The sequence below is a fragment of the Mytilus californianus genome, unplaced genomic scaffold (assembly GCF_021869535.1).
Source record: "Mytilus californianus isolate M0D057914Y unplaced genomic scaffold, xbMytCali1.0.p SCAF_4, whole genome shotgun sequence".
Lineage (NCBI taxonomy): Eukaryota > Metazoa > Mollusca > Bivalvia > Mytilida > Mytilidae > Mytilus > Mytilus californianus.
This window is the reverse complement of record NW_026262690.1, coordinates 16264000-16275080: the sequence shown is the minus strand read 5'-3', so window position 1 is coordinate 16275080 and position 11081 is coordinate 16264000. Positions and strand designations below refer to the sequence as shown.

The 11081-nt window shown below is 32.0% G+C and overlaps 1 protein-coding gene across 2 annotated transcripts in view; it reads right to left on the bottom strand.

Annotated features, from left to right (window-relative positions):
• Nucleotides 1-9208: 9208 nt before the first annotated feature.
• LOC127737571 (sodium-coupled monocarboxylate transporter 1-like) overlaps nucleotides 9209-11081 on the bottom strand; it is a 59592-nt gene continuing 57719 nt past the window's right edge. For both annotated transcript variants that reach the window (XM_052248410.1, XM_052248409.1), the window contains exons 17-18: nucleotides 10656-10780; nucleotides 9209-9449 (exon numbers count right to left, since the gene is read on the bottom strand). In XM_052248410.1, coding sequence (XP_052104370.1) covers nucleotides 9228-9449; nucleotides 10656-10780 — 347 coding nt within the window. In that variant the 3' untranslated portion in view covers nucleotides 9209-9227. The remainder of the gene's footprint in view (nucleotides 9450-10655; nucleotides 10781-11081) is intronic.

The following is an 11081-nucleotide window of genomic DNA, read 5'->3' as shown; positions in this document are numbered from 1 at the left end:
AAACACTGAAGCAATAAAACCAACAAAAGTCATAATAGATTTTAAAGATGTTTAGTAAATTAAGTAAATATTCTTTAACACTCCAAGGACGACAGTTTTACATTATCCTTAATATCTAACAGAATCGGATTTTAACAAAATAAAGACAGAATGAGACGCAAACAAAACAAAAAAAAAACATCGTAAAACAAGTGTCTTAGTTATAAACAACAGCTATTTAGTCATAAAATGTTGAACTTTAATGCTGTTTTATATAGCTCACCATATGGCAGATACAATTACTCAAAACTACTTTAAATTTAATAGTTGCTGAATCTTTTCGGATCATCAAAATCAGGCAAGAACACTTTATCCCAAATACTATCCTGATATATGAACTTTCAGTTTATTAATCAATGTTAATGTATTTAATGTATTCTGTTAAGTGTCCTCGGTAAATGTTATGCGACTACTTTAATTTCCAAACAACTGATTGCTGAAATAATTGAATATATGTATTCTAAGTCATACGAATGTTTCTATTTACCTATATATCTAATTCAAGATTGTTAACTCATTGATTACGACTTCTGTAAAGATTGATTTGGAAGATATTTAGTTTCGTGGATATGATAGCCTCTTTCATCTGACCCGATTTTTTCATATTAATGGCCCCGGTTTCCTTCCACCAATAAAACAGACGGCCACGAAATAGCAAAATAGATAAACACCAATCAATGAATCAATCAATTCATTATAATGGTACATCTTCGTTTTAATTCGATGATGGATTTAGACGAAGTATGCACCATTTATAATAAATATTTTTATCTTGAATTACAGAAAACGGTAAATTCTTTACAAAATGTATGCATTCGGAACAAAATTTTCAAAGGTTAAGCTCTGAATAATAAAATGGTGTTTATAAAAAGCTAAATGCAGAAAAATACCTTATCCTGAATAATTCCTTTCCTTTTGGCAGCCTCTATCAACTTTTTTTCATTTTTTTACTCTCAATATTTGATAATGTTTAATAGTTAGAATTGGCACACCAAATATATAAGTAAAAAAAACATAATCAGTTCTATTTTATTGCAACTTTTTCCGTCAAATATTAAAATATTCGTCGCATTATTCCACATCAATACGGGTTTAATAAATCAAATCACTGTAAGTAAATGATTCCACTTTGATCACCAAGAATGCTTATTTTGCAACCTTGGGAAAAATAAGAAGATTTACAGCAAATACACGAACGCTGTCATAAAATTCAGTTACAATATTATATATTGCGATGCCCATAACATGAAAGAAAATAAGAAACAACAACAAAAAGGTTAAAGAAATCTAAGTGAACACATACATTTTGTGATAATCTTCTAAAAGTTTGGAAAGTAAAGTTGAAAAACCTTCTATTTAGAGTCAATTCATCACGATGTCTTGGAATGACAAAATAGGATAGAAAAAGGATATAAAATATATTTATAATGCAATTTCGTCTTCAAACCAATAAAAAAGAAGAAAATAATACAACATATAGAACATAATGAGACAAACGATACCAAGAGGGCAATAAAAAAACCCGTAATTTGAAGACAGACGATACCAAGTGGGCAATCAAAAACTGTAGGTCGAAGAAAAACAGACAACTCAACGGCAAAAATAGAACGACGAAAAGACAGGCAACAGTCCTCAATACACTACACAGACCTAACTACACTACACAGAGAACTGAAGATTAAGCAAACCCACAAAAACAGGAAGGTAACTCAAGTGTTCCGTATGGTACGCAGTTCCTGTCTCATGGTTGGCTTCTGTCGTGTTACTCATGCCAAGTAAAAATAATTTGTTAATCACAATATATTATATCACAATCGATTGGAAGAAGATAATATTATGGATACAGAAAGTAAAACAAACCCGTGGATACATGTGACTCATATACCATGTATTCCATAATGGTCATCCAAATAATAATGGCGTCCGTAAAACGTTCGAAATTAAAGAATGACTTGAAGCATCGACTTTCTATAAGGAAACCATGATTTAGTTGGGATCAGTTCTTACTTAATATAATCAGATCTGTTAAAATAAACTGTCATTTAACTGTTCTAAGATGATCAAGAACAGTTTTGCCCTTCAACTTTCAGAATTTGTTCAAGGCTAGAACAGATCTATATGACGTTAATTAGAGGAGTTCTCTGATCATGATTTAGATTTTTACTTGTTAAACACACATGTCAAATCGGTTTTACGTCTTTTTTATCAATCAAAACTGTTCATGCACCTTTAAAACTGAATCATGTCAAGCTTGCAGTTTGATTTTTCTATATCGTGATGAACGACAAGAAGAGAATTGTATAAATCAACATATTTGTTTTCATGTCTAGGCACTTTCGTGATATTATCTTCTAATTGCTTTGGGTACTAATAAAACGATAATATAACGAGAGCTGCAGGTTTTCTAAATTATGAAGACGAACAAATAATCAAGGACCTAATTTGCTGACAAAATTAAGTTTCAACTTATCAAATTGTGCTTCGATGAAATGTCAGGATAAGTCCATAGATAATGCATTAAAACGTGATTCTCCACGATATGATATTAAATAAATACGACTGTATTTCGGTTTCATTTTATTGCATGGATAAAAGTTTGTAAGTATTTACGCAGCTATACCCTTCCAGAGCACCTGAGATCACCCACAGTTGTTGGTGGGGTTCGTGTTGCTCAGTCTTTAGTTTTCTATGTTGTGTTTTGTGTACTGTTGTTTGTCTGTTTGTCTTTTTCTTTTTTAGCCATAGCGTCGTTAGTTTATTTTCAACTTATGAGTTTGAATGTCCCTTTGGTATCTTTTGCATCTCTTCTATATTTATAACATCATTTCTCAATGTTTCCCCTTTTTTCACATTTCTTAACCAATTGTGAAAAAAATGTTCTCCTCACTAGTGAAATATCTGTTCTCGGCAAATGATTGGTTGAAATTCAATTATGACGTCAAATTTTCTTGGTTTCTTCTGAATTTCCTATTGTGACGTCATGTTAAAAGGCGACCATGCCTAATGACGTCACATATAAATAACACAACTTTCTGCAAATCTTTGAAAAGGAAGGATAAAAAAATCATTAGAGAAACAAATTCCACCGCTATAACTCGTGTATTACGATATTTCTCCACTCTAATTCTCAACAGTTAAATTTTATTTATTTAAAAAGCTCGGAAAGCCTCTCGCTTTAAATATCAAAATTTAACTATCACGAGTGGAGAAATATCGTAACACACTTGTTGCAGTGGTGGAATCTATATGTTTCTATTTTCAAAAGATATGAATCCATTATTGTTTAAGAAATAATTTCTGACGTTTATTTAAAGTGAATTTTTTTTGTCAGATGGAATCAAGTTAAAATAAAACCCGAACACATACCTTCAACTAGATTTGTTCATAGGATATCACAGGTTCAGAGTCTTGTATATGCATGCGAGTCCAGTACATGTATGTAAGTCTAGTACGTGTATGCTAGTGTACATAACATAATAACGCTGAATAAATTAACATAATGAATTATTAATTCTAAATATTCAAACTCATTCACAGTTCATAATGAACATCACTGAATGTATTATTAGTTATTTATTACTTTGCTGATTTTATTTCACTGATGATCCAAGTTTCAAGGTTATCTGACGTTGTAGAATAAATATATATGTGAATACTGTCTTAAAATATAAATGGATTTTCGTCCGATTCATTAACTGTTTAGTATAGGTGTTCTGATTGCAACTACCAGAGTTTTTTCTAAAACGGGGACTCAGTTCAAGCATGACAAACTTGTAGATCTTTTTTTTTTTGTGTTCACTGTAGAAGATATACTGAAACAGTGACCCTTTAATTCCGGCTTTTATATATTAATTGTACTTGCACTTGCAAGGAAATCACATATGCCACCTGTGAACTTCCTTTTCATTCTATACTTAAGAGTTTTGCAGTTATTTTTTATTTGTTTCAACAATAAGTTTTTATTTGTATATTGTTTTTGCATGTCATTCTCTGTACCTTTGATTGCATTGTTTTTAAGAGAACAAAGTGTTGTCAATGTCAATGTCAACAATTGACATAAAGATATGTATAAAGAGAGTTTTTTTTATAATTTCAATCATTCTGATATACTCACATTTTATTTGTTTGGTCATGATTTGTTAGTCTTTTCGATTGGTCATAAACAGTCTTTAGAAAAATAACATTCCAATATATATCTAAAGAAATGAGGATGTGCATGTTAACTACTACTTTTAATCCTACTCAGTTTCGTCCATTTGACTGTAAGTGATTCATATATATACATCCAAACTGATTGGCGCAACCAAATCAAACGAATGTGGTAAATAAAGGTACATGGAGTCCAATGCATTCAAAAAATGCCATTTGGACGTATGCTGTTTTGACGGGAATATTCCTACGTTCACTTTTAATTTTTACAATTATGTTTTTGAAACTTAGATATGCGTTTTTATCCTCAAAGAGTCTTCACCAGTGGAAATTTAGTATCGGTTCATAATAATATTTAACAGTAGGATTGAATTGTAGTTGATAACTATTCTAGTTAAATTAATTAACCGTATTTCATATGACCATTCAGAGACACCCGGTACGTATCATTATCGTTCAAAATGTACTGGAAAAAATACCAAAAGGCCGGCCAATGAAAATAGGAATGGAGGACACATTGGCCAAAGTAAAAAAAAAGACAGACGACGGTCCACACAACACTAACCCATCAAATACCTGACAGAACACTAGTGCCCCGGAAGGGTAAGCAAATCCTTACCTACTAGCAAGACTCGTTGTTTAATAAAACGTAAAAACCCGTTAGTAAGTTGCATGTGGTGATGGCATAAACGATACAAGAAAGAAAAATCATTACATTTGTGTATACATGTATTTGTATACGTAGATTCGCTTATTCATTATTTGTATGAAATATTGCGAGCATCCGAATACCTCGTTTGATTTCCAGCCAGTCCTTGGGAAAATCTTACTCTAAGTGTTTCATTAGTACCTTCTAGAAACAGGTTCATTCACTTAACTGATTAATTAAAGTATTCATCCACTAAGAATAATGAAATTTTCAAATAGAGAGAAAATTTCGAGAGAATAAATGGCTTAATGAACGAAGGTATATTGAATGCTATAAAATATTTGTGAGAACGGAGGCATTTTTTATGAACAAATATGTTTTCTAATTCTAGATAAAATTTGTAAAGTTAAAGTTAATTTTGATTTGATATTTCAGAAAATATAATAAAGACTAACCACAAATAACGGTTGAAGATATTGGTCCGTAACGGAATCTCTACTTCAATTAGACTGGGAAGTTTTAACCAATTCATTCAAATTAGTGTACACCTTTCAATTCCCAAAGTATCATGGTATGTTTATAGCAGAACAACATTTACAACAACAAATACTATACATATCAGAACATGCAACCGTAAACCATTCAATCTTTATTGGAAAAAGATGTGATAAAAAGTTTGTCGGTTCAAAGTATGTACCATTGCAAATTTGAATATATAATTTAGATCATCTGACTATGAAATTATATAATGATACCAACCAGTTCTGGAACCTGACGTGTTACTTAGATGTTGGGCGAGACAGGATAAGCTGCACTGGCATTTCTTTAATACACACTATAAAACAAGTTAAAGCGCACAAAAAAAATTATTTTCAAAAATAAACAAATAAACATGCAGTGTACATAATGAATATAAATTATAGAGAAATAACCGACATGTGACAAAGGAACCGACAACACCAACCACCAACACGTTCCTGCCTCGAGAAAATTGACGTACAGATAAAGACATCAACAAACAGCAGATAGCCGATTAGATACAAGCACACATTGTACAGGGGTTAAAACAGTTTTGTGTGTACACAAACCTCGTCCTTTGCATATTTAGACCACATGCCCTAACATTGAAACGCACAATAAAAATCCCGCACCAGTCCAACTGCCAACAGGAAGAACACTTACTTAAGCAAGAAAAAATGAAGGTAACTTATTTGGGACAGAAGATCAAAATGTGTTGGCTACTAAATGTATATGTATGTTTATATATGATACCTGATACATGTACACACTAAATTGCTGCTAACAATTTTTTTAATGTTCACGCACTTACATGTTTTAGCACCGTAGTAAAATCTCTAAATAAACGTGAAACCTCATCCAAGTAGTAACTAAACTAAATGATAATGGATTGGTGTTAAACGTCCAGTGACAAATATCACATGCATATAATAGATACACCTTGCTCGTGTAATATGACTATAAATGAAGCCTGCTTTGTACTAGACCGACATTCTGAGTCTGATTTTAACGTGCCATTCCCCAGTAAAACACCACCTTACCCAGACACATTATTCTGACTACGGGACAACCACTCTTTGTCCTTACTCCTTAAAACCGCATGGTTAGCGGAGAAGTATCAAATACCAATTTGATTTACCCCAGATTTTGGTGGGTTTCGTGTTGCTCAGTCTTTTGTTTTCTATGTTGTGTTTTGTGTACTGTTGTTTGTCTGTTTGTCTTTGTCTATTTTAGCCATTGCGTTTTCAATAGATATAAGAAGATAAGGTATGAGTGCCAATTAGACAACTCTCCACCCAAGTCACAATTTATAAAATTAAACCATTATAGATTAAAGTACGGCCTTCAGCACGGAGCCTCAGTTTATTTTCGACTTATGAATTTGAATGTCCCTTTGGTATCCTGGATCAACTGAAGTATACTGAACAAATAGTTCCCAGTTGCGCATCTGCAATTATCAAAGTATGAATAAAAACACATCGACACATCGACACATCGACATATCGCCACATCGACATATCGACACATCGACATCTCTACATATCGACATATCGACACATCGACATACATCACATCGACACATAGACACATCGACACATTGACACATCGACATATCGAAGGACTATCGCAAAATTAAATCTATTAAATCGTAATTTTAAAGTTTTGTCAATTTGTGATTTCACATGAGAATATAATGCAAACGCAATATTAAAGTTTCATGCTGTGTCAATGACAGGTCGAGCAGCGTATGATGTATCAGTGTACAATCAAGCACCGTTGCTTTTGTCACTTTGCAGTCTAGCGCCGTAGGCTGTGTCAATATGTAGTCTAGCGCCGTAGGCTGTGTCAATGTGTCGTCTAGCGCCGTAGGCTGTGTCAATGTGCCGTCTAGCGCCGTAGGCTGTGTCAATGTGCCATCTACTGTCATAGTCTGTGTCATCGGTTAGATATATTGTAAGATTTACTATTTCTTACTTTTTACTGTGCAACTGTGTGGTATAGTACCGGAGACTAGCGCCGTAGGCTGTGTTGGGCTTTGGTTTATGGTTAAGGTGAAGCTATTTTAATGTTCTGTCTAGCGCAGTTGTATGTATCAATGTGCCATCTAGCGCCGAAGGCTGTGTCAATGTGCTATTTTGGGCAGTAGGCTGAGTCAATGTGACGTATAGCTCCGTGGGCTGCATGTGTCAATGTGCCGTCTATCGCCGTAGGCTATGTCAAAGTGTCATCTACCGCCATAGGCTGTGTCAATGTGTCGTCTAGCGCCGTAGGCTATGTCAATGTATAGTAAGGTTTGTGTAGGCTGTGTGACCGGTTGTGTCTATGTGTCCGTGTGTCTATGTGTCTCAAAGTCTTTATAAAAATTAAGATTGGCGTATGCATATTATACTTGGGGTATGAATATTTAAATTTTTATTCGCCAAGGAACTACTTGTTCCGTATACTCCAGTTGAGTGTTAAATGATTTGACCGAAACGAGAATTGAAGACACGCCCTCCATGAGACTACCGGGTCAGTATAAAAATAATTGACGCTGACATATATTATTAGATAAGTAAATGTATTTTAAAACATAATTATATAATCCAATTGTTTTGGGTGTCCATCCTGCTGTTGCAGAAACCTAATATATTCGACCTTCGTTAAAACGAAGTGACAACTATAATATGGTGCTGTCGATAGAATTACAAAGTGCATTTTGCTTCAGTAGATTTAATATGCACGCAAGCTTTAGTTTATGGCAAGCCGTTTTACTATTTATTCGAATTTCAAGATATCTCATATAATATATAAGATATCTTATATAATATATCAGATATTTCATATAATATATAAGATATCTTATATAATTTAATTTTTATAAGATATCTTATCTATTATAAGAAATATCTTATAAATATTTTTTATATAAGATATCTTATATAGTTTATAAGATATCTTATAAAGAAAATTATATGAGATATCTTATAAACTATATAAGATATCTCATAAAGTATATAAGATATCTCATAAACTATATAAGATATCTCATAAACTATATAAGATATCTTATAAACTATATAAGATATCTTATAAAGTTTATGATATATCTTGAAGTTAGAATAAATAGTAAAACGGCTTGCCATATTAGTTATTCTATGGAGAGAGAGAGCTGTCTGTTTTTTAAATGCATTTCTGGTGAAAATAAAAACAGTTATAAACAAGGTATCACTAGTGAAGTAAATATGTACTATTTAATGTTACCTCTATTTTCCAGATAAAGTACATTCTAAGAAAAAACTCATTGCTGTATTGCTATATCACTATTACTCAATTGGTATTAGCCCGTAAAGTATTGATTAATTCTTTTTAAACAAGTAAGCCCCATGAATTCGAAATTTGAAAAGTATTAAAAATCAGGTATTCATCATGTTCATATGTCATTCATTAGTCGGTCTCTGTCAGATAGCATTTTTTATATTTTTAAATTGTGTCCAACATATTTTGCTTTTAAGGGCTTTAAAATTCTTACATAAAGCAAAACTACAACACAAAGGTTGACACAGTAATTCGTCTGTGTTTCAACAGTAAAATGTGGTTGAGAATTGAATAGCAAAACCTTAAAATGCGAATTATGCAGAACTTTCAAAGTCAATGGATCATGACTGAAGAGGCGGGGCCACAAAATCTCCATCGAAACGGGATATAACAAATGCCAACATTGACTTAATATTTGTTGTACCCCTTAAGCTAACATAATTCAAAACATTAACATGTTAACTATACCAAAAGTCAATGGACCGTGACTTGGGGGAAAGGGGAGGGTGTCAAATATTTTCATATTTCTAACTCATATTACGGAATGCATTCAAATTAAGATGATAAATTTTATTTAAGCCTTTGCTTCATGTCGATCACATTCTATAGATATCAAAGGTATGTTTCTATTTGTTCTGTCTGAATCACTATGATTAGTACTATTTTCAGTCAATAAGGCTGTATTCGCATTATTTAAATCATGTTTCTGTTCGATGTTGACATGTTTATTCATCGAATTCTTAATCATAACTGACGTCTGCCCTTGAAGCGCATTTTCATTTTCCTCTTCATGTATCTGAAACGACAGTAGAATCACAGAATAACATTTCAATTTAAATATTTACATAAAAGTCAGTACAACTGGTAAAGAAATTTCACTTACAAATGTTTTTAAATTAGCATGAATTTATCCTCAGATAAAACTCAATAATGTTACAATGCCAATACACATCTAGCAATGATTGACAAATAAAAGACAACAAATGAGCTTTGTTAAATCGACAAAGTCAATACCTTACATGCAGGATGAACCATGACGCCGATGAATAAGAACTCGTAAAACAATTATTTTAACTTTTTAAAAGGATGAATATAAAAAGAATTTTTGATAATTGTTTTGCGAGTTCTTTTTCAAGCGGCATTCTAAATACTTAGGAAGTGGATTAATTATCGTACACTTTCAATTGATTTGAAAGGATAAATTTTTTCCATTTTTTAAAATTTTTTGCTATACTTTAAGTTCTTTTTTGTTTTTGATCAGCTCTTCCAACGTTTTTATGAGGTTTTGGATTTTCTAATATTTCGGCCTCGAGCATCACTGAAGAGACACTAATTGTCGAAATGCGCATCTTGTGCATGATGATTGGTACCATTAATGTTATTTTAAACGATTATATTATTATCACACCATAGATACCTGGGATATTTTAAATTGGGTCTATTATTTTAAATGAAATTTTTTTATATTATTTGTTACATTATGTACTAAAACCATAATTATTATTTGCTTCTTTATGAGTCTTACATTTATTATCTACCATTCAATCCTGTTTGGTTTTCTATTTATGTTATCGTTGTACATGTTTATAATATGTAATCGGTAAATAAATAAAATAAGAGGTACCATATAAAATTGAGGTGTATATCATTAGATGTCTTAAAATTCTATGCCTCAGTTTTGTTTGTTTGACGGTTGTTAATGTCTCATTTGAAATTCTGTTACATCTCCATGGAACATTAACGTTTTACCTCTGTTATAATAAATCTATTAAAAATTGAACTTAACAAAAACTGGTTTATCAATTGAAATATGAATATGATGCTATATTATAAAAAAGGTATAATTAACAAAAATGAACTCCAAGGTGAATTCAAAAATGGTCAGTCTATAAAAACTGACAAAAACAAACGTAAGACTTTATCAAACAATGTAACGAATGGAAAACAGCTTATGTGTTTGGTAGTTTTATAAATAAAATATATCACACTAGTACATTCTTACCTCTGGTTTTTTATAAATATATCCAAATTTCATAAATTTTTTAACAGATTTTGGCAAAAAGAAAAAGAATTCATCCACCGCCGATATTAAATACAATGGATTTGAATCTTCTGGTCTTGTATAACCTAAACGAAGATAAAATCAAAACATAACAAGGTAGTGATAGTAGTTCTGACCTACAGCTTAAACAATGGAATGGTGCTGACAAAAAGAAAACACAGAATGGGCTACTAATTGCAATTAATCTCAAAAACAATTAGTTACTATTGCTGAAGTCATCTCTGATACTTACATGGGGACAACCAAGTCTGTGTATACTGTTATGGACAGTATATACCACAGCCGACAGCGCATGTGTTTGGTTTGTCATGAACGTTTTCCATTGCTCAAACACTGTTGACAAAATCGACATATGACAGGATTCTT